At 46.0% G+C, this 24,925-nt stretch overlaps 1 protein-coding gene and 1 long non-coding RNA gene across 14 annotated transcripts in view; one reads left to right on the top strand and one right to left on the bottom strand.

Moving 5' to 3' along the window:
* The window catches only part of ADARB1 (adenosine deaminase RNA specific B1), a 138,520-nt gene that overhangs the window by 35,262 nt on the left and 78,333 nt on the right, over nt 1-24,925 (bottom strand). For all 13 annotated transcript variants that reach the window (XR_012091012.1, XM_007970398.3, XM_007970344.3 and 10 more), the window contains 2 exons: nt 7,037-7,111; nt 2,058-2,992 (listed from right to left, as the gene is read on the bottom strand). Coding sequence is in view for 12 of the 13 variants with exons in the window: in XM_007970398.3 (XP_007968589.1) it covers nt 2,058-2,992; nt 7,037-7,111 (1,010 nt within the window). In the remaining variant the exon portion in view is untranslated. The remainder of the gene's footprint in view (nt 1-2,057; nt 2,993-7,036; nt 7,112-24,925) is intronic.
* LOC140710107 (uncharacterized) lies at nt 10,436-14,286 on the top strand. Its single transcript, XR_012091011.1, has 3 exons — nt 10,436-10,922; nt 11,910-12,019; nt 12,327-14,286. It is a non-coding gene; the product is annotated as an uncharacterized lncRNA (long non-coding RNA).

Raw genomic sequence — 24,925 nt, 5'->3', positions numbered from 1 at the left:
GCACCATTTACCTGCAATGGCACGCAGGGATATCTGACCTACGTCCTTCAAGGATTACTCTAGAAAAAGAGTGAGGGTTTCCCACCCACCCTAGAATGCACATTTTGAAATTTCCTGTCAGAAGACAATAGAGCCCAGCAACAAAGCCCAAAGGATGGGTTCTGAGAGGCCACCTGGGTCCTGCAAGGAGCGTATGTCACATTCCTGGGCTACCCTGGGGGCTCTGAAGACACAAGGTGGCAGGGTCCCCTGGCAGAGACTAGAAGTGCAGCTCCATCCTCTCATGCCCTAGTGGTTCTGGACATGAGGCCTAGAGCCCAGGGGAACATGGCATCAGGGGGCTGAGATGGCCCTGCCCACCTGCACCCCTCCCCAGGCTGGAGACCGACAGATGCCCCTCCAGCCTTCCCACGCCAGGGGCTCTGGTCCTGCTCCACACAGAAGTCACTGCAGGCACACCGCCAAGCCAGGGAGGCAGGGCTGACGTCTATACTGGGGCTTCTATCTGCGTCCGCCTAAGGTGCTCACAGCCTACATACTAAAGGCTCAGACATCTGGGATCCACGGCATTTGATGTCATTTCAATGGTTTTATATGCCACTCTGTCAATATTAAGGGAAGACAAGTCACATGAGACAATATTTTGAACTCAGGCTTTAATATTTTAGCAAAGAGTAATCCTGAAAATAAAAAATCACATGGGATCTAGCACCACTGATTTGTTAAAGTACAAATGGACTAATAATCCTTATGAACAATGTTGATGAGAGGTTAATAAGGGAAGCAAGTATTTGGTTTGTTAAAAAAATCAGTGAAATACCTTGAATATATTATTTTATACTGATGTTGTATTTGGTTCCTTTAGGCAAAATAAAATACATTTCCTTCCTTTAAAACAGAACTCCGGGTCATCTCAGACTACAACTGCACAGAGGTTATTCTAATTGTAGACAACAGCAAAAAAGAAACTATAAGACACTTGGATTCTTCCAGGGGAATACAAGTCACCTTCAAGTCTTCTGGTCAAGGGCAGTATACATGTTATCTTCGAAGTGAAGACGACTCTGATACAAAGGAATAAATGAATAGAGGGTCAAAAGAATAATTTTTGCAATAGACCAGAAGAATTTTGGATTTCCAAGAAAAGAAGCAACACATAATCAGAGAGTTTTAGGATTTAGAGATGAGAACTAAAGGCGATTTTCTCCTTTACTTTTTCTTTTTCATGTAAGCCAATCTGAGCTCACCCTGGAACTTCCCCTTCCTTCATCCTGATTTCATTAGGCTGGGGGAGCAGGGGAAGGTCAAATGGAAGAGTGGCTGCCCACCTTCAGCCTGGGCAAGCGGGGAAGTCCTCATAAAGTCCATGCAGGAAATTCAAAGTAGAGACTCCCAGACAACTGGCAGGCCCTAGAACAGTTATTGGAGGCCCCTCCCTCCCTGCCCTCTGATAGGTGCTCACTGCTGTGCTGCCTCATTCTCTGCTTCGAGGGGCTCCTTGGCTGAGGGACAGCGAACAGCCACCAGTCAGTCATGTGGGAGCCCAGAGGCTGCCATCCTGACTCAGACTTGGGTTTTCAGCTGCTGACGGGCTAGTGTCACTTATCTTGAATGTGAGATTCCTGGATGAGACCTTTGAAGGAAAATGGTGCTGAACTGGGGGCAAGGTTTCAAAGACTGGGCTCTTATTCCCTCTCTCCTGCTAAAGACTTGCTGTGGGATGAGGGTCATCGGTTGGTGGGGGGGTTGCCTAATGGGAAGAGAGTTATGGATAGTGTTGTAAACACTGCCCTGGTGGACGGGGCCTCAGGTGTCCCTGCCTTGCATTGCGACGGGCCCAGCAAGCGCTAGGATGCAGATGGCTTCTCAGTGGCCACATGGCCATGGGAATCAAGGAAAGGCTGCCCCAGCAGCCAGACTTACCAGTAACTCCTCCTGATGGGGACAGAGTGATGTCAAGGGGGAAAGTCAATAGTAATCCTAAAACTAAAATGTTGTCTAGAAGCATTACCAAGAGCAATGACCCTGTGTTTTAAAGCAGCAGCACTGTTCCTCACCTGCGGTAAATGCAGCTGAAGACCCTCACTGGGAATAGGCTGGCGAGATGGCGTCTGATCCAAGTGCAAGTTAAAAATGGTGGCCAGGGCAGACTGTGCAGCCCGGGCCTTGGCAAGCTTCTTGTTTCTCCCCGAGCCTTCAAAGAACTGACCATCCACGACCACAGACATGACGAAGCTCTTGGCATGGCTCTCCCCACTCTCAGAGAGGAAGTCATACTTGAGTCCTGGGCGCAGTTCGTTCAAGATCATCACGGGATTCTTCCCACTCGGGGGTGGGAATGGTGGTAAGACAGGGAGAGGAGGCTGGGCTAGGCTGGCAGGCACCGGGGAGGCCGACAAGCTGAGGTCCCCGCTGGAACTGAAGGAGTCATCCCCGTTGGAGCCCACGTAAAAGGGAGGCTCCGCCTTGTCAGGAGTTTCAAAACCATTGAAGAGCGTGTCAGGGAAGTCGGCCTGGTCAGATGTGAAGTCCGTGTTGACAGACAGGGTCCTCCCCATGGCCAGGTGGGCCTCAGAGGCATTAGGAAACTGAACGAAAGATCTCAAGGCCTTCTCAGCAGCATGGAGTTTGGCCTTTTTCTTTGTGGGACCAGAGCCCTCAAAAACCTGGCCATTCACCTCCACAGACATGACAAACAAAGGCGCGTGCACGGGCCCAGTCTGGGACAGGAGCGTGTACTGCAAACCAGGCTTGATCTCATTCAGCTGCATCAGGGCGTTCTTGGGAAGGACGGGCCCTGGTGTTCTCCTCCTTTTCTTCAGGCGGTACTTGGAGTGGCCATTGCTGCCCTCCTCCAGGGACCGCTTTCTGCCGGGGCCACCACCACCCCCATTGGAGAGCTGAGAGCCCTCGCCAGGCCCAGGGGTGCTGCCATCTTTGGGGGACACGTTGTCCAGATTGCGGTTTTCCTTCACATCAGTGCTGCTGGAACCTGTGGTGCCCAGAAAGAGTAACTTACAATGCCTTCGTTGCAGGATCTTGTAAATGCAAAATTTATAGATTCCTTTAGCTCTCTTTGTAACTGGTTAAGTGATGTGTGCTTATCAATTTTATTCCTTGATGTATACATGAAGAGTTAGACATTTAAAGAACTATCAGCCTCAACTAAACAAGTAATTTGATACTTTGCTCAGTGACTAATACCATTTCTATTCAGTGTCACCAACTGCTTTTGCTTTAAAAAGTAAAATCTTTAAATAATTTTTTTTTCTGAGAATATTCTGAAGTATCTAGACTTTTTCAACCTTATCAAAATGTGGGATGATAAATTAATCCAGAAAGACCTTACATATTAAAAAGGTCTTTATAATGAAATGACAATTTAATATCAATATATGGATTAATGTATATTTATTTTAGCATTTTCCTTTCACTGTTGTTTACCCTCATTTTATCTATGGGTTTTAAATTGCAGTGTCTCTCAGAAGAGAAAACTATTTTAAAAACTTGCATCCACAGATAATTAGTTTTTCAGGTTTAAAATATTCAATCAATAAATGCAATTATTTGATTTAGTTTATGAACCAATCTTTAAAAGCTGCTTATGTAATTGTGCAAAGTATTACGGCTTTTTAGTTGTTGTGTTTGGAGGGTATGGTTTTATTTCTAGCATCTATTTGAAAATGAGAACATTATATATGGGGGCTGATTAAGTCTGAATCCTTAATACCACTCCATGATAGAAAGTGTGTAAGAACAAGACACAAAACTGAAGCTGTAGGCAGGCTACAACTTCCTAACTTCATAAATACACTTTCTGGTGATTTTGTCTTTTTTAAGACAATTATTTGATGAATTTCCAGAAAAATTTGTTTATCCTAACTTTTAAAAGTATTTTAGATTTCAAATTAATACAGATAATTTTAGAATTCTAAAATTACATGGCAAAATAAACATAATTTTTAAATTTTATTTATTTATTTGTTTATTTTTGAGACAGAGTCTCAGTCTATTGGCGAGGCTGGAGTGCAGTGGCGTGATCTCAGTTCACTGCAACCTCCACCTCCTGGGTTCAAGTGATTCTCCTGCCTCAGCCTCCTGAGTAGCTGGGACTACAGGCTTGCACTGCCATGCCTGGCTGATTTTTGTATTTTTAGTAGAGATGGGGTTTCATCATGTTGGCCAGGTTGGTCTTGAACTCCCGACCTCAGGTGATCTGCCCGCCTTGGCCTCCCAAAGTGCTGGGATTACAGGCATGAGCCAGCGTGCCCGGCCCTAATTTTTTATTTTAAAATTAGAGTAAAAAGTGTTCATTGAGCTTTTTAAAAAATAGAAGAAGAAATAATTCCTTTCCATCATGGCTAGGCAGCTGTCACATGGAGCCCAGGGGTGAGGGCTACAGTGCCCTGCAAGGTTGTAATGTGAATGAAAGTTACAGACATCTACCACCAGATTTAAAAAATCTATATTAAGTAACCAAAATATTGCTAAAATTGTAAACCAATTTACACGTGCCCCATATGGTGGCTTTAGGGTCTATTTCTACTACATGTGTAAAGGTAGATTCTCATTATGTTAAGCAAACTGAAAAGTTGTGAAAATGTTCATCAGCTTCATCCATGGGAAGGTTGAAAGGGACCAAGTCCTTGCCCTTGGCTGCCAATCTTTGAGGTTAAAGATCTCTAATTCCAGGGCTGGCATCATTCAGCCAAGACAGCAGAGCATAAACCTGGTTTAGACACAACCCGTGGGAAAACTGATGCCACACTGTGGCAGAGGCTAAGAAATTTAAAACTTTCTCTACAGACATCATTTCTCCAAAATAATCCTCACACACACACCACTTCTCCCAGTTGACAAAGCTGATGGAATGGACATTAAATTTTCATTTATAACATCCTCCAGCAAAAGCTCGATAGGTTACTCCTTTCGGTGCTCAAAGGGAAAAAAAGGTTAAAAAAAAGTAGAGCCAAGATGGAAGTCAGAGATTAATAAACTGAGCAAGAACATGACATACTAGATTACTGCTTACATTTTGACTTTGTTGCTAAACAATTATCAATATCAAAAATCAAATCATTATAAATGTATTTAGACAGGCATTTAACCAAATATTTATAACCTCTGAAATAACCAAATACTTTTCTTTCAGAAATAAAAATAATTACTATTGGATTGACAAATAATTTTGAGAAGAATATACTTCTGTAACAGATTACAAACATTCTAAACTCTTACTCACTTCAGGAGCACACTGAAATACTTTCTCATTGTCATTGAAAATGCTATTATAATAAAGGAAAATACTAAAACCAGAAAAAGATGCCACTTTCACAGCTTTTCTTAAACAGATGCCTTCTCTCTCTGTATCATGCTACTACATTTCATAAATGTACATAACTGATCATGATAGGGCTTTGCATTGCTTTCAAAATGATAAAAAAAAAATACAGAACCAGAATTTCCAAGCTTCAGCAGTAGAACATCAGCTTATCTTTACAGAAAAATTATTCGGGAGGATTGTTTATCATGTCAAGTTATCACAGGATCAGTTTTGGGAGAGTTCCAGAACCTACACGATCATGAAGCCTCTGTCCATGCGAGGTGACTGCAGCTGCAGGCTGTAGGCCACAGTCCTGACACAGAGGCCCTGGGGACCCCTGCACACGCTCTGTCGGTGGGCTACTGCACGGGCCAAGCACAGGTCACATTTTCTCAAATGAGGAGTATGGACGTAACCTCTCTCTTAAAGCTTGTGGCAAAATTGGAAACAGTGAGTAGAACTGCCCAGTAAAAACATAAAGCTGGGTTTTTAAAAGATCTCAAGAGCAGGACTGATGAGGAAAAAAACCTGAAAAAACAATCACCAGCAGCCACGGGCTGCGCACACATCAGCAGAAGTGAGGTGAGCACACCGGTCCCGTGGGAGCCAGGTAGCGCTGCAGGAAGTGGTCTCACCCTCACACCCCAGACGGCTGACTTCAACCAAAGCCAACACTTAGCGTACAGTCCATAGAGCAGAGGCCCAGCCCCCTCCACAGCATCCACAGCACACCCACGGGGCAGCACTACCACGCAGAAATGTTTCGCTGGGTCACAGTTTGGGTTCTACACGGTACACAAGAGCGATTCCAAGACCCCAGATCATCAGTTTTGCGTGAAGTCAAAGGGAAAGTGCTGAGCCAAGTTCTAATGCTCAATAATCACTCCCAGTGACATGTCACTCATCATTGATAGCTGCATGTTATTCCTTAAGACAAGTAAGAAGGTAAATACGGATAGTTATATTAGTTAGAGCAATGATGCCTTTGTTGTAATTTCTCTACTAAACTCTCCCAACTTCTGTGAAAGCATTTAAATCTGTTTTCTGAGACTGAAGATGAACTAGAAGAGATAAGTACCTTCAACGAGCTTCTTATAGAAGAAAACACAGAGGAAACACTGACGTACCCCAGTGGCTTTCCACCCACCCACCCCAGAGAGAACAGCATGGAAGGAGAAGGCCCACACCAGTCCCAGCTTTCATTAGCACCTTTGCGAACTTCAGATCAACAGACACGTGTGAACCCCCTTCCTTCAAAATGCAGGGAGAACCTGCATTTTGAAGGGAAATATTTCTGTACTATTATTGCAAAGGACTGGGTATTTAAATCAATCTCAGACATTTATCTTCGATTTGCATGCATGAATACTCAGAGCATTATTCTAAGAGGCGTGCCGTGACAGGACTCCACACGAAACAGTGGGGCTTCATGAGATGTGCCCAGAAGCCCATTCCATCGTCACAGTGATGCCCCATGACGATAACGAGGAAGGAAAAACCTAGACATACCGCTGCAGGGAAAACGTCTACAGCAAATTCTGACACCTGTTGCAGAGAACACACCAAAAATTAAAAACATGCCACTGTCAGTAGAACATGTTACGGGAAAAAACACAATTCCCCACATTGGTCTCATGAAATATATTTGCAAAAACACCAAAATGTTAACATAAAATTAGCTATCTGATACTACGTGATAGGCCTAGATCTTACTCATGTTTTCTTCATCTTCTATATCCATGGCAAAATACTTTTGAGGGTTTCTTGACTGGCGGAGACTGTTTCTGTCTGAAAGACAGTAAGAAAATAGCATTTAGTGTGCCGATGATATGAGTAATGTGAAGTAAGTCTACTCTAAGGAAATAATTACAATATTATTACAAATTAAAGGAAAAAAATCATAAAATAAGAACTAGGTCTTGTTAGAGAAGTCAGATCTGCCATCTGGTAAAAAATACTCCTCCTTGGCACATTCCAGTCCAGCAAAGGACTTCTCACGTGAATTCCAGTCCAGCAAACGACTTCTCGTGTGGATTCCAGTCCAGCAAAGGACTTCTCCCGTGGACTCTCCCACATGGAGGGATGATGAGGGTGGGACCAGGTCCCAGCAAGGGAGGTTCAGGGCCAGTGCCCAGGGACCTCACACCACTCTGAGGAGGGTGGGTTTGATTCCGGGCAATGGAGGGCCATGAAGAGCGCTGAACTAGGGACAAAGGCACTGGCATCTGCACCCTGGAAAGACATCTGCTGCGGGATGGCCTAAGGACACAACACGCCACAACAGATGGCGACAAACCTCAGAAGGGCGCTTACATACTTGCCATCTATCATTACTCTGGATAGACTTTTGGCTTCCAGCTGTAAACTAAAGCCACACCGCAGAACCAGCACCCACAGCTTCTCTCTAAACTACTTCTCTCTCACCTTGAATAGCTCCTCATGCAGACAAAACTAAAGTGCATATGACTGTTAAAATTCAATCTAATTTCTTAGCTACATAAAAGTACTATTTTGTTGGCAGGAGAAAACACAGGAAATCCTCAAAGAACAAGTATCACAATTTCTGGTTACTAACAAATTTAGGAATTTCCTTTTCTTAAATATTTTAGATATACTTTGTTAGACTGTATTAATACATGATCTATAATAAAGAATATCCTCAAATTGCAATTGAGGAAAAAGAGGATTTGCAAATTTTATAATCACATTACTTTGTATACAAATAAAACTTATAAATCACTAAAAGGCAAACTCATTGCTCTTAGAAAATGGTGACTAAAATGTACTAAAACATGCATATATCTTATATCTCTATATCAAATATCTGAAAGTATTTATTTTAGATATATAGTTTTTCATAAAATCATTTGTTAATAACTTTCAATCTCACTATATTTCAGGCAAATATGTTGCTAAAAGTTAAATCAGTTTCTCTTTAGAATCCTTTATTCAGGAAAGTTTGCCAGATAGTTTTAAAAGCATTATTATTTTATAGTCATTAATTATTTCAAGATATATTTTCTGAGAATCAATTACGTGCACAAGAATCTAAATCGGATTCTGAGAAACTTAAATGTAAATATTGCCTGAATAGCTGATTATATTAAGGAATTATGATACATTATTTTAGGTGTAGAAATGGTAATTCTCTTTTAGTGACATATACTGAAGTATTTACAAATAAAAGGACAATATCTAGAATTTACTTCAAAATAATTCAGTGTGGCGTGAAAAACAGAGATGAGGTGTAGACAAAACCAACCAAAGGGCCCTGGTTGGTAATTACTGATGTGGCTGATGGGCATGCAGAGTTCTTGATACAACTGTGTATTTGTATATGTTTTAATATTTTCATTATGGAAGGACTGATAAAAAGTGATTGGGTTAAGGTCTAGAATGGGAAGTGAGATGTAGGCACAGAGGGCAAGAGCCCTGTCTTGCAGGCAGGGCAGATGCCCTCAGTAGGCTGTGGGTGCTCCCAGGAGCCTCCTGGCTGGAGGGATCAGGCCAGAAAACTGGGGACATGCTCATTAAACTGAGCTTCAGACGAGAGGTCTGGCTGAGCATATCATGAAGACGGGAAAACAGGTGGTGTGTGTGAAGGCACTGAGGTTATGCAGGCAAAGTGATGGCAAGGCGCTTCTCAGAAGCCTAAACTATAAACTGGAGGAACAACAAATAAGCCTGTCCAAATAGCTCTGTTCTTATTGGCTGAAACTCGTTTTAAATAGGCAAAGGAATGTCCTCAGTGGGAAGGCGGAGTTCTCCTTTTTCCCCCCATCAAATACAAATAAGAATCCTGGATATTATACATAAAACACACATAAAAAGACTGAGAGATTCAGAGAAAGCTGACAAGCCAGGGGGCCTCAGGACCTGAAAAGCGACCCTGCATTTTCCTTTTGCTTCATTTTCTCAACATAGAGCTGAAGAAGCCAGAACCCAGAAACATCAACAGGCATTGGCAAAAACAAAACACATAAAAAGCCGCAACAAAAGCTGCTCTCTCTGGCCAAAGGACCAGGAAAGAGGTAGCCCAGCAAGACAGAAAACTTTTTAGACAAGAATTGCTTGATTCCAGGCAAACACTAGAGAGAAAACCTCAACCACATCGCCCCCGTGCCAGGCTGTAAGGACAATCCAGAGTCCCCTTGTTGGGTGGTGTCTGACAAAGCTGAGTGACAAGCCACAATTTTCATTCCCACCAGGCTCTAACAACCCCTTCCCTTCCCACACCACAATGCAGAGTCATGGAAAACTGTGTGGGGAACCTGGACTCTCTTCCCAGCTGGTGGAAACAACGCTAGCCCGTGCTGTCAGTGCAGGCTCCAAATGGAGCAGTGATGAGGCCCTCTCACAATGGGGAGGTATCCGGGAGCCCCAGTGGAGAACTTGGACTTATCCCCTATCCAGCAGTAATGAGACAGCATCCCTGCTTCCTCTGACACCATGGTGTATGAGAAAGTCAGCTAAAACAGAAGGCTTGAGTAAGATTTAGAGTCTCATAATATCATATAAACAGGTTCCAATAAAAAATCACTTGTCACACCGAGAAACAGAAGATATCAAACTAAATGAAAAAAGACAATCAACAGATGCCAATAGGGAGATGACACAGATGTTAGAATTCTCTTAGAAAGACTTTAAAGTAGCCACCATCAAAAAGAATAAAGTGGGAGCAATCAGTCTAGGTGATCTCAGCATTTATTACAAAGCTACAGTCATCAAGACAGTACAGTGTTGGCAAGAGGCAGACGAGCAGATCACAAGAGGATAGCACAGAGAATCCCCAATAGACCACACAAATATGTCGAACTGATTTTGGACAAGGGTGCAAAAGCAATTCCAGGAAGGAGGCACGGCCTTATTGGGGCAACTAGAGATCCAAAAAAATTAACCTCAATTCAGGTCTCCTATCTCAGTCAAAACTTAACTCAAAATAGATTATGGGCTTACATGCAAAACATAAATCTATGAAACTTTTAGAAAGTCATAGGAGAAAATCCTCAGGATCTAGGGCTAGGCAAAGAGTTTTTAGACTTCACAGCAAAAGCACAATCCACAAAAGAAACAACTGACAAACTGGAAGTTGAAAACTTTTTCTCTGCAAACGTCCCTGTTAAAAAGATGAAAAAACAAGCTACAGACTAGGAGAAAATATTTGAAAAACACATATCCAACAAACAGAATATATAAGAAATTATCAAAGCTCAACAGTAAAATAAACAAACAGTCCAATTAGAAAATGGGCAAAAGACATGAAGAGGATGTACAGATGGGAAATAAACTCATGAAAGGATGCTCAGGATCATGAGTCACTAGGGAATGCAACTGAGAACTACAGTGAGATAACTCCGCTGCACGCCTCTGAGAAGGGCTATTAAGCATAGGGTCGCTTTAAAAATAGTGACAGCCCCAAGTGAAAAGGAGGCTGTGGAGAAGACGGCTCTCTCGGAGACTGCTGGCAGACATGTGAAATGGGATAGATACTCCGGAAAGTAGTTTGGCAGTTTCCTGAAAATAAAACATGCAACTACCACATGACTCAGCAATTGTACTGCTGGGCATTTATCCCAGAGAAATGAAGGCTTATGTTCATGTAAGTATTATTTCTTACAACTACATGTGAATCCATATTATCTCAAAACAAAAAGTTTTTTTAATTTTTAATGTTTTTTTTTTTTTGACAGTCTGGCTCGCCCAGGCTGGAGTGCAGTGGCACTATCTTGGCTCACTGCAACCTCTACCTCTCAGGTTCAAGCTGCCTGCCCCAGCCTCCCAAGTAGCTGGAATTACAGGGACACGCCACCATGCCCGGCTAACTTTTGTGTTTTTAGTAGAGAAGGGGTTTCACCATGTTGACTAGGCTGGTCTCGAACTCCTGACCTCAGGTGATCCACCCGCCTTGGCCTCCAAAATGCTGGGATTACAGGCATGAGTCACCGCACCCAGCCTTCAAAATAAAAAGTTTATTAATAATAGGCAGAAGACACACAAAAGGCTAATTTAATTCTTATATATAATTAATCAATAATTGGTTTGCTTGAGAAGGCTGACTTCTCTCAGATACCCGGGACCAGGAAAAACAAACTTTACAACAACAATAAAAGTGCTGAGGCACCGGAGTGAGCCCAGCTCATGTCGTTCACCGAATTCATGTAGTTCACCTTGTTTTCCTGCCCTTACGTATTAAAATTCTTTTAAAAGGACATGGAAAATGTCTCACAGTAGAAAACAGTCATGCCGAGTGTGGTGGCAGGTGAGTACCGGCAGGTACCGCCCACATTAAGAATGGGAGCTACAAATCTCTTGCAGAGCAGAAGCCAACATTTTCAGCTTTGACAAATGCCAACTCTTGTACCAAAGGTTACAAAACAAAGCAAAATAGCAAGTGCAAACACTTTAGCACATTTCACAGAGTTATTTTTTCTTTCCTTTTTAAAAGAACCTCTTATGACTTGAACTACAAACAAGTAAGAATTAAAGCCCTATCAAATATTCCCTATGGAACAAAATTCCAAGAATGGTCAATTTTAAAAAAGCCTTATTTGATAGCAATATTCAGAACAACCTCTTCCTTTCTCAGAATGCCTCCTAATGCAGTAAGAAGTAAAACAGAGCTGGGAGGTGGTGAGTGTGGAAGAACATTGAACTTGACTGCAGAAGACCGGAGACTTCAGTTTCACTTGGTTCCAGGTACAAATCCAACTTTTTTTTTTTTTTTAATGGAACTAGACAAGCTGATTCTAATGTTTACATGAAAAGGATAAACACATACTCAGGAAAACTCTGAACCAAAGGAGCAGGTGGCTTAGTCCTTCCTATTAGAAATAAAGAGCCTCAGTGCCTAAAGCAACACAGCATGGCTCATGGACAAAGAGGGTCAATGTGATGGAAAAAAAAATCCAGAATCAGACACAACACATCCAGATGCTGAATATTTGGTAAAGGTGGCATCTTAAATCAGGGACATATGAACGTGCTTTTTATTTTTAATAAACAGGACCAGACACTGGGTGCCAACATGGAAGAAGATCAAGTTGGATCAAACAAGGCCATTCCTTCACCGTGTCCTGATCATTTCTTCATGAGCTTGCTTTTGATTTCAGCTAACATGATCAAATTGGCAATGTTATATGTTTTATACTGGGGGTAGGTAAATGATTATTGTATTATTCTTTATACCTTTTTATAGATACTTACACTGCAACCACAAGTATAAACAATATATATAAATATAATGTTCTTATCAACTTTGGACAACGAGCATACCTACCCTTTTTCTCCCCTTCCCTTAATGAAAAGCCATATCCTGGAACAAAATAGTGAAAACAGGACTTATTTACACCAAAGATGCATCAGAACTTGAATAGTCTCTATCGTGCTGGTAAAAAATGCCATCTTTAGGAGTCCACTAAAAGGTTACAGATTAAAAACTGTTTAAGACAACTGGTGAACGTGATTAAAATTACTAACATATATTACTGGATTAAATCCATTTTCCCCTCAAAAATGGATAGCTTTGAGAAAACTTTTACATATTCTTTATGACTGCTATGGGTTCCATATTTAATAGCTTTGAACTGCAAACTAAAAAAAAGAGAAACGTTATTAAAGCGGAGATTATTCGTGTTGATTCTTTACTATACATCAAGCAGCATTCCAAAGCTAGATTAACTTTGTAGCAAAAAAATTGAATGATGATTTGCTCATTTAACAAAAGCAATTGAAGTATAAACCTCTTAAATCATTTGAATGAAAACAATCTGAAATTCAATAAGCAAATCATGCATGTTTAGAGATATACTTCACCTCATAATTTATATTTTGCTTTCAGTATTATCTAAACCAAACAATATCACTAAAGTGTTCCAAAATATTCAATTGATAATATTTTCAGTGAAATATTTTACCTTCTAGGAAACCCTCCCTGCAATCTGCTGCTAAGTGAATCTTTATATTTTGTACACATTGAACAAGATACAGATCTTGTACACAGAGCAAGCAAGATTTGTGCCTAATTTTCAGCAAACGCATTTTTTCTAGTGCAATGCAAAAGGAGATAATTAAAACAAGTATAATAATGTACAATATTCATCATATTAAGTGGGAAATATTGATGAGAATAGGAATCTACTGAAACAGAAGAGGAAATTCTATCAATGACAAATGACAGAAAGGAACATGTAGAGGTGTCAGTCAGGGCACCTTGCACAGGGCACTAACACCTCAGTTGCCCAGTCAGCAACTTCATCAAACTGTGGCTCTAGTTCTTCCCTCATTAAAAGGGATGCATCATGGGAGAAGCACATGCCAATAGCACAGACAGTAGTAGACTGGCCTAGCAAGGCAGCTCTAGGGCGGCTGGGCGGGGGTGGGCCTGGTGAGGCCTGGGTGCTCCAGAGAGCCTCAAGTAAGGTGTTTTCAGCTTTGACAAATACCAGCTCCTTGTTCAACTGGCCACCCCGGGCAGATGTACCAATGCACATGAGTAAATCTTGTCGCCTCGCTGCACCCATCTGTCCCTGCACTGCACACAGCAGGCGCTCAGGCCAGACACCTGGAGACTACCTGGTTCTCTCTCCCCTCTTACCCCACACCCCATGTCACCAGCTCTTCTCCCAAAGTTGGGCTAAACACATCAGCCTGTCCGCCTCTGCCCTGCTGTTACCACTCAGCTTATGCAGGAGCCTCTCTGCCTTCTCTTGACCCTGAGAGCCCTCTCCTCGCAGCAGCCAGGGCTATGTCTTTATAAATAAAAAACGTGCTCTAACACACGTCCATGTGTCACGGCCACTGGGAACATCGTCAGCCCTTCGCCATGCCCACCAGAGCCTCTCCAACTTCCTGAGGTGCTTCCCTGTTCCCTCCTTGCCACGTCCTCGTGCAAGGCTTCATCAGACCCCACCTCCTACTGCCCAAGTCCCAGCTCACACAACACCAGCCCACCCCAGTGCTCCCCTCCCTCTCCCTCCACACAGTGCAATCCACAATTTGTCTCCCTGTTTGTGGCCTGCCTCTCCCAGCAGGCTGTGAGGCCCACATGGCTGGGGCAGGCTCAGTCTTCTCCACCCCTCCCCACTGGGCGCCATGCCTGCCCCACAGGAACACTGTGCACTGAGTTCCTCCACCCCTAGCTTTTCCTTGGCAGCCCCTGTACTTGTGCCAACACAGGGGCACACTTGGGGCTTTCATGGCCTACTTCAGGCCCCATGGACACATGCAACAGCTGTCCTCCCCTGTCCAGTGTCTTCACTTGGCTGCTACAGTTGTTTCCTAAAAATAAACCATACAATCCTCTGAGTGCCAAAACATCCCTGAGATGCCTACACATCCTGGATGGTGCCTGCAATGTGGCAGTGGCTCTGCAGCTTTCTGCTCTTTAAAATAGGGCCATGTGTTGGTCTTCGCCAGAAGGAAGAAGCATGAACTTCTACCATTTATTATTAATCTGTACTTTTTATTGAAAGGTACCAACTAGTGGCAACTATTCAAATGTACACTAGTCGTCACCAATTTAGGGATCAGCAAAAAAAACCCACAGCCCAAGTTGACTGTGTTGAGCGAACTCAGTTATGGAAACGTGGGACAGACAGCTACTCTGAGTCTACAGGAGCAGGGCCAACGGCCCCACACAAAACACAGCAAGCATGGGGACAAGCGTGGCAGAGCACAGAGGGCCAGATGTCCCCCGAGTTTCCCTTCAGTCACCCCACTCACTGCTGCCTGGTACTCAGCATCACCCTGAGCAGGCCCAGGGAGCACACTGTCCACACCCCTGACTCCCATAGGCCCCAGCAGCCCCCAGCAGCCCCCAGGAGGTTGCATGTGTGCTACCATTGTGGTGAAACTGCACAAGGCTCGCTGCTGTGGATGGAGCTGTGGGCGCCACAGGCCTTGAGGGCCCAGTCAGCGCCCCCGGTGGGGGTCCTTGAGGGCCCAGAGTCAGCGTCCCTGGTGTGGGTCCTTGAGGGCCCAGAGTCAGCGCTCCCGGTGTGGGTCCTTGAGGGCCCAGAGTCAGCGCCCCCGGTGGGGGGCCTTGAGGGCCCAGAGTCAGCGTCCCCGGCCCAGATTCAGAGTCAGTGCTCCTGGTTGAGCTGGGGGATTCCTGGCTCCTTGTGCAGAGTTGGTTACCCCTCTCTGCTCACTCCCCCCATGGCCTGACCACCCTGCTTTTCCCACCAGGCCCTGAGCTCTGCTAGGGCAGACTTAAGCCTCATCCTCAGTGTCCACAGCTCTCAGTCGGGTGCTTCCTGTGAGGAAGATCGTGGATGCTTCCAGTTGTGGTGTCCTCAACTAACTAATCACAGCCAGGGAATGTTACCTGTGCCCTGTTGCCTTTTGGGACCACGTGGGCTGTATCCACTTTCTCCAAAACACATCTAAACTTGATTGCATAGGAACTAACCTCTAAGTCCTTAAATCAGAAATATTTGTAAATGAAAGGGCTTTAAACTGGTTACTATTGATGTGAAAGGGATCTACTTAGTACAATCCTCATTAACAACTGTTTTCCCATGCAGCTATGACTGTCCTCTTCTAAGAAACAGGAACATCTTGCTGGGTGACTCTGGATGGGAAGCCTCTGACCAGCCTGCGGTCTGCAGAACGACAGCTGGACGAGTGGGCAAGGGAGCACTGGGCGAGAGTCTGGGACTGAGCCTGTTTCAGGCCCTCGAGCTCTCCGACCTGGGTCTGAAGTGTCTGATGCTGTGAGTTAAGACTCACATCTGTGTCTGAAGTGTCTGGTGCTGTGAGCTGAGACTCTCTCACACCTTCTTGGTGGTGGTTCTACAGGCAGGGCAAGCCCTGGTGATTCAGCACCAGCACAGCACCTACATAAAGGAGCACTCATGGGCATCAGCTACTGTCCCTAAAGCAAGGAGTGGGACTTTCGTGGACAGACCTGCACGCCCCTGCTTCCCCACGTCCCTAGTCAGGTGTGGCTCTTTTTGGTAAATCAGAGCCCAGTGTCACAGGATCCTCAAGGTATCATTTTTCTGGCCAGAAACCTCTGTCACTGGTGGCGCCTTTACCCAAGTTTTGCTTGGGCCTGCTGGGCTTATTCTGCCCACACAGCATGGCAGGCTGCGCTCGGTTCACACTTCCGGCTTGGATCCCATGCCTGCCAAGGGTGAGCCAGGCATAGAGCGGGAAGGGATGTGTGAGTGAGTGGACGTGGGGTCCAGCCATTGTGTACAGCCAGGCACACTGGCTGTGGCAGAGTGGGCAGCTCCAGGCACTGGCATGGGCCCTGGCTCCCTGCAAGGCTGCAGCTGAACCAGGCATACCACACATAGCTTCCATGGCTGAAACCAGGGAACATGGTAGTACCCAGAAGCCTGGAAACACCAGGAACTGCAGGGCCCCAATGAGGGCATCACCGCCCTGGCTCAGGGAGCTCCTAGGTCTGGGCTCCCTGAAGGGTTGCAGTTCTTCTCTCCTTCTCTCCTCGTTGCTTGCAACGTGGCAAGCAAAGGGTGTGTTTCAGCCCTGTTTCTGTTACAGCTCTTTCAGCCCCGCCATTCAGCAGATCCCAAGTTCTCCCGTGTCCAGGAAGAAAGAGGTGCATGGACAAGTGGAAGGTGAGCAATGCAAAGAGGTGCTTCACTGAGTGACAGAACAGCTCAGAGAGACCCGCAGTGGGTAGCTCTTCTCCACAAGCAGGTCGTCCCTTCTTCTGCCTGAGTCTGGCTGAGTCCGGGGGTTTTTATGGGCTTCAGAGGAGAGAAAGTGTGTGCTGATTGGTCCATGGGCAGCCATGGGTGGGCCCGGAAAAAGCACCATAAGTTCTCACTCTGGTCTGTGGAACTGGCAGCCTGGTCCCCAGGCCTCAAGCCCTCTGTGAGCTGCAGGTGGAGTTTCACCAGGGACCCTCCCCTTTCTTCCCAGGAGTTTGTCTGCCTCCTGCCACCATTATCCTGCTGTCCACAGTGCGCACGGCACCCAGCCTGTTCCTGCCGAGGGGCACCTGCAAGGCCTGCGCTGTGCTGCCCTCAGTCCCACAATGGCCTCCCTCTCATGCTCCTCAGTGCCCAAAGTCTGGAGGGGGCCGAGGCAGCAGGGTGCTGGCATGTCAGCACTGCCCTGAGCGAACACACTCCCAGCCAGGTTGTGACAGTGCCCCGGCTCGGCCACAACTTTGCTCTGAAATTGGAGCAGGTGCTGGGAGCAGGGAGAGACCAGGCAGTGGGAGCAGGCACTTCTGAGCCTGTCGGGGCAGGGGGGCTTCCAGGGCCCTGGTGAGTGCAGGGATGCCTGGGTCCACAGCTGCTAATGGGTGGTTGCAGCTGTGCCCAGGATGGCGGGGCTCCTGCTCCTCCAACTTGCAGGGGGGTGGGGCTTCCACCTGTTCCCGGCTCCCACCAGCTCCATGGAGCACAGAGCCCCAGCCTCCCCCGCTGCAGCTGACACATGGCAGCAGCAACTCCAGACAGGCTGCAGCTGCCATCACCAGCTTCATCCACACTACAAAAACTGACATTGACTAAAACACTAGATGGTACTGACTACAGCAAGCAAATGCAGGCCAATTAATCCTGCCAAGTTATTTGCAGTATAAATCCTATAAAGCAGATATTTAAAACCCTGGCTATTTATACTCTCAGGAGAACTACAGTAATTCTTACAGAAATATATTTTCAGTCATGTTTTAACTTGTTTTCTGTTAACCTTCTAAGTGCACACCTTCTGTGCAAGTTGATTACTTAACAACACAATGACCCTAATAGAAAATGGGATAATAACACAGAGTTCAACTTGTGGAAATGAACAAAACAGGAGTAAAACCCAAATTCAGTATACGCTCTGTAAGGAGGACACTCACCATGATGAAATGATTAGGTGGCAAATAAAATTCTACCTTGTTTACAATAAAAATCCATAATGTTATGAGTGGAAGTCATATCCAGGAAGATTTATATCCAGGAAGATATAAAATCTAGAACATGCTGCTTATATTTAATTAATTAACAATATTTAGCACTGAGATAACTAAACAGAAGTAAGCAACTGGAAGTATTTTAAAAAACACAATCATCATGGCAAAGCACTGCTGGGGCAACTCTACGGGAACAAAGCTGAATCAGAGAGCATGGGGAGAGTTACAAATGTGCATGGAACATGTGAACACACACACGCTGCAAGACAGTAAGCAAGAAGGCTGAAAGCCACTCCTTTTAACGGGAGTTAAACAACCAAATAGAAAGAGGCTATGTGAACGTCTGTAAGCCCTCCCACTGCAGCGGCTCCCGGCAGGGATCTCCCACCTCCTTCGGTCCAGCTCTACGGGGATCTGTGAAAATGATGAAGGTTAATTTGTCCAGTTACCTGCACCCTGAGTCCACTGGATAAAGACCATGTGTTTTCCTTCCATCTAAGGGACCTGGAGCATGTGCCTTGACAGAAGGCAGCCCCTTCCTGATGGGCCTGAATGGAGGCAGACATGGTGACCTCCCTGAAAGTTAAAACCAGGTTTCTATGGTCAACCTTCCAGCAGCCTACTATGGTCGATAATATAAAGACAAACAACCAATTTAAAAAGCGGTAGACAAAATGTGAGCAAAATTCATAAAAGAATAAATGCAAACAGGCTTTAATACATTGACTTTTGAAAGTTTCCTTTCATTCTGTAGAAAGCAAAGATAGTTGTCAAAGTGATACATCATGGAAGTGATAGGTTGGCTCAGGACCAGGGAAAAGGGTCACTTTCTATGGTAAGCAGCACCCATCTGGCCTCTTGGAAGCCAACACAGCCAGGCCTCCCATGGGGAGCAGCCCCCTTGGCCTGACATATCTTGTTCACACTGCTGTCCAGAGGGTAAAACAACCCCGAAAGTCAGAAGGGGCTGGCAATGTGAGAGGACTATGGTGGCTAAGAGGTGCAAAGGAGGCTATTCGTCTCCTGTTGGACACCAGGAATGAAGTTGGAGGGATGCGGCCACCCCTCTTGTATACTCACATCATCCTCCAAGGCAGAAGTTAGGCATTACTGAGCTCCTGGTCATAATAACACAAAAATACAAAGCCTTAAACAATTCTAAATCTAATTCTAGTACTAGGAATTGGAAGAAAATTATTATGGCTTTGCTCCCATTCAAAGATTTAGCTTCAAGGATGATGATATGGTTTGGCTGTGTCCCCACCCAAATCTCATCTTGAACTGTAGCTCTCACAGTTCCCACACGTGCGGGAGGGACCCAGTGGGAGATAATTGAGTCACGGGCGCAATTTCCCCCATACTGTTCTCATGGTAGTAAAGAAGGCCCATGAGATCTGACGTTTTTAAAAGGAGTTTCCCCCTTTCGCTTGGTTCTCCTTTCCCTCTTTGCTGGCTGCCATGTAAGACGTCCCTTTGTCCCTCCATCTTCCATCATGATTGTGAGGCCTCTGCAGCCATGTGGAACTGTGAATCAATTAAACCTCTTACCTTTATAAATTACTCGGTCTTTATTAGCAGTGCAAAAACAGACTAATGCAGATGATCACCTTTTTCATAAAGTTTTTCATAAAGTTTATTTTGTACCTATGTTTCCTAATTCTTACAATGAACATGTACTGCTTCCATAAGAAAAAAAGTTAAATTTTATTCTAAGCCTTCCTCCTACATACACGAATATGCTTTATGCAGAATTCCACATGCAGTCTGGAAGGGGAGCAGACCCACGGGAGACTGAGCCACACTCCAACCCACCACGAGCTGTCTCTGCAGTCTTATCTGTAACCACCATCAACCGAAAGAACTGCATGCTTTTCCATGATATTACACAAAATACTGTATGTCCTGTACATTCCAGCATACTGTCAGGTCTCAGACAGCCTATGCAACTGGCCCAAATACAGGCAGAATAAATAGCTACTAAGCAGAGGGACACCTGCGGGATGTGGGGATGTGAGGAAGGTAGGACAGCTCAGCTTTGGTGGAGGAAGTGGGGGAAACACATATGTGACCTGTGAGCCCCGAGCACGAGGCTGCTGCACAGTGGCTTCAGGGAGGTCCCTCCCCAAATCCCCAAGAGCCACAAAATGATGTCACTGGTACAGGACCAAAGATCCCTAAACTCTCTGACATAATTTTGCAAATCTAAGGCATTTATTCCATCCTATTATCACTACTACACATACTATATATTTCACACCTAACAAATTATGTATTTTATAAGGCCTAGAGCAAAACTTCCAGATGGTTCCATTTGCTTCCACATTCTGACTCACTGTGTTCTACACTGACACCCTCTTCAGACGGGGCTCTGAAGGCAATGATCAGAAAGAACCCCCAAAGGATGAAGCCAGTGGCTGAGAGAACGACGGACAAAGGAGTCCCCCTCCGACCTTTCCCCCACCGAGAAGAATCAGGGTCTGGAGAATGAGGACACTCCCTGCTGTGCAGGGTGCAGGAAGCTGGCAAGACAGGGCCAGGCTGGGCCCTTCCACCTCCTCTCCTGAATAAGTGTATTTTATTGTGGTTCCCCTGTCGCTGCATGGCTCCCAGGCTGCTGGCCCACGACGAGCCATAGCCAGACCAATGAAGCAACAATCAGGGATCACCCTGAGGTCTGGACACTAGCTGGAAAGAGGTGATGGGCAAGGACCCAGGCTCACTTCCCGTGGGGGTTCTGTGCAATTTGTGGCATGTGCCACTGCATCTAGGCCAACTCACACAGCTTCCTGCATGCTTCCCTGTATTCTTTCTCGCCTATCTATTACTGGACTAGAAGCAACTGCCAAGGTGACTCCAGAACCTTCTGTTAGAGAACAGAGCTTCTTCCAGGATGGAAGAAGCCTAGGTCACTGAGTGACTTCGAGGGCCAGCTGTGCCACAGAGCATCACCCTTGCTTCTGATGTGGTCACAGGCCCTGGCCCTTCTTGTCCCTGTCCCCCGTTCCCCCAATCCTATGCATGTATGTCAATACGCGTTCACATGTACAGAGCCACACTGATCCACGCACTCGTTTCCCGCCTCAGTCCAGCATGCCTAACCAACGGCAAGCTTTAGAAAGCTACATGAACTGCTAAAGCAGACACTCAGCAGCAAAATCACAGCTCAGAGCTAGCGCGTGAGAGCACAAACTTCAGAGGGCCCTGCCTTCCTGAAGGTGCTCTGTCCTTCACAGCGCACACGCAGCAGCAATGCATTTGAAAGACTGTCCACTTTGCTCTACTTGACACAACCTAAGTAAGTTCCTGCTTATTTGAAAATTGTAGCTAATTTTCTGGAATCAAAGGGAAAAAAAGACAACAATGTAAACTTTATTTTCAATATTAACACTATAATTACACTAAGAATTGGCACTGTTATGATTTGCTTTGGATCCAATTTCCATAGTATTTCAAGTGCATTTCACAAATCTACTTCTATACGCTTGCTTCAGAATTTCACCTGTTAACCTAGAGTGTACGTGCCTGTGCTTAAACTGCACCCTGTAGATGAGAGGAGCTCCTGTCCAGGCAGCAGAGTCTTTTTTGTGCTGCGAGGCCCATCAGCACAAATGTAGTGAAAGGTACACACACAGCCATTACAACAGGTTCTAGGAGATCTGGGCCCTCTATCCATAACGCTGCTGTCCACTGGGGGTTCAACCTTCCTTACTTGGGCCCCTCTCCTGGCAGACACTGCTAGAGAATGGTGTCTTCCATTCTCACCAGATACTGGGGAATATCCCTTCCCACTACTACACATATAGTGCAGCAGTGACAAATCACATAAATCCACCCTCTTCATGCACCTAGTGGGATTTCAGGTGGCCCATTCCAGAACAAACCTCAAGCCTGAAAGTTGTGGCTGTCCCCTGCTACTGCCATCCCATTACCCCCTAAGCATGTCCAACCCCCTGGTGCCAGCATGCAGAAGGGTGTAATGGGTACTTGTTGGATGAACAGAACAATGGATTGATGGAGGAATGGGTGGGGAGGGGGTGGATGGATGAATGGATGACAGATGATGGCTGATGGGTGATGGGTGGGTGGATGGATGATGGGTAATGTGTGATGATGGGTGGGTGGATGGATGGATGGGTGATGACGGGTGGGTGGGTGGATGGATGATGGGTGATGGGTGATGATGGGTGGGTGGGTGGATGGATGGGTGATGACGGGTGGGTGGGTGGATGGATGATGGGTGATGGGTGATGATGGGTGGGTGGATGGATGGTTGATAGATGATGGGTGAATATGGGTGGGTGGGTAGGTGGATGGATGACAGATGATGGTTGATGGATGACGATGGGTGGGCAGATGGACAGATGACAGATGATGGGTGATTATGGGTGGGTGGATGGATGGATGGATGGATGGATGATAGATGATGGGTAATGATGGGTGGGTAGATGGATGAATGGATGATAGATGATGGGTGATGATGGGTGGGTGGGTGGATGGATGGATGGATGAATAGGTGATGGGTGATGACAGGTGGGTGGGTGAAAGGATAACATATGATGGGTGATGATGGGTGATGATGGGTGGGTGAAAGGATAACATATGATGGGTGATGATGGGTGATGATGGGTGGGTGGGTGAAAGGATAACATATGATGGGTGATGATGGGTGATGATGGGTGGGTGGGTGAAAGGATAACATATGATGGGTGATGATGGGTGGGTGGGTGGGTGGATGGATGGATGATGGGTGAAGGATGATGGGTGATGATGCGTGGGTGGGTGGATGGATGGATGGATGGATGAATGGATGGATGAATGGATGATGGATGATGGATGATGGGTGATGATGGGTGGGTGCGTGGGTGATGGATGATGGGTAATGAGTGATGATGGGTGGGTGGGTGGATGGATGATGGATGATGGGTGATGATGGGTAGGTGGGCGGATGGATGGATGGATGAATGGATGATGGATGATGGGGGATGATGGGTGGGTGGGTGGATGATGGATGATGGGTAATGGATGATGATGGGTAGGTGGGTGGATGGATGGATGGATGATGGGTGATGATGGGTGGGTGGGTGGGTGGATGATGGATGACAGATGATGGGTGATGATGGGTGGGTGGATGAGTGGATGGATGATGGATGATGGGCAATGGGTGATGATGGGTGGGTGGGTGGATGGATGGATGGGTGAATGGATAATGGATGATGGGTGATGGGTGACAGGTGATAATGGGTGGGGTGGGTGGATGGATGATTGATAATGGGTAATGGGTGATGATGGGTGGGTGGGTGGATGGATGGATGGATGAATGGATGATGGGTGATGATGGGTGGGTGGGTGGGTGGATGGATGATTGATAATGGGTAATGGGTGATGATGGGTGGGTGGGTGGGTGGATGGATGGATGAATGAATGAATGGGTGATGGGTGATGATGCGTGGGTGGGTGGGGGGATGGATGATGGATGATGGGTAATGGGGGATGATGGGTGGGTGGGTGGGTGGATGGATGGATGAATGAATGAATGGGTGATGGGTGATGATGCATGGGTGGGTGGATGGATGGATGATGGATGATGGGTAGTGGGTGATGATGGGTGGGTGGGTAGATGGATAGACGGATATTGGATAATGGGTGATGATGGGTGGGTAGGTGGGTGGATGGATGGATGGATGGATGGATGACAGATGATGGGTGATGATGGGTGGGTATATGGATGAATGGATGATAGATGATTGGTGATGATGGGTGGGTGGGTGGGTGGGTGGGTGGATGGATGGATGGATGGATGGATGAAGGGTGATGATGGCTGGGTGGGTGGATGGGTGGATGGATGGATGAATGGACGATGGATGCTGGGTGATGGGTGATGATGGATGGGTGGGTGGACTGATGAATAGATGGGTGATGGGTAGATGCTCAGATAGATGGATGACTAGATGGACGGATAGATACTGGATGGGTGGGTGGATGGATGGGTGAGTGGATGGATGATGGATGGGTGGGTAGATGGGTAAATGAGTGAATAGATGGATGATAGGTTGACAGATAGATGGATGGACTAAAGTGAGTAGATGGATGATGGATGGACTGGTATATGGATGGGTGGATAAATGCCATCCCATCCTATACCTCCAGGTGCTACCATGCTCTGCATCTCACAAAGAATTGCTCTCTTTGCAAGGTAAGAGTTATGGCTGGCACCAGAGAAGGAGGCTGGCAAGATAGCTGCCTGCTTCTTCCCCATGGCCAGCTGGCTCTCCTCACTCTGTGAAGGGTGAAGGTCAGGAGTCCCAGGGCTTCTCCTCCAGAAGTACTCAGGGGGAGCAGGCCTCTCTAGGTTGGGACCTCCATCTCCACAGAGGTCCCCACACCCTGTTCACCTCTATTCTGGAAACATGGGGGAGCCCAGCCTCAGACTAAAACACACTTCAGAACTGCTGCCAGAGGACAATGGTCTTCACATGTACACACATGACTAAGCACAGATAAGGATGTTATCACATGGGAGACAAACAAAACACTCAGTGAGAAATACATCTAGAAATATAGGATGCTATTCAGACAGCAGGCGGGTGGGGAGTGAACGACTGCCTCTGTGTTCCCACCTCTCTCCCCTCCCACTGGTCATCAACTTAGCAGCAGTGCTGTGAGTGAATGAGGCTACAGCAGCAGTCACTGGGCACTGGCCGGGTGCAGGAAGTGCCTCATAT

The sequence above is a fragment of the Chlorocebus sabaeus genome, chromosome 2, assembly GCF_047675955.1.
Source record: "Chlorocebus sabaeus isolate Y175 chromosome 2, mChlSab1.0.hap1, whole genome shotgun sequence".
Taxonomy (NCBI): Eukaryota; Metazoa; Chordata; class Mammalia; order Primates; family Cercopithecidae; genus Chlorocebus; species Chlorocebus sabaeus.
Note: the sequence above shows the minus strand (reverse complement) of the source record. Positions and strands in the feature narration are given on the sequence as shown.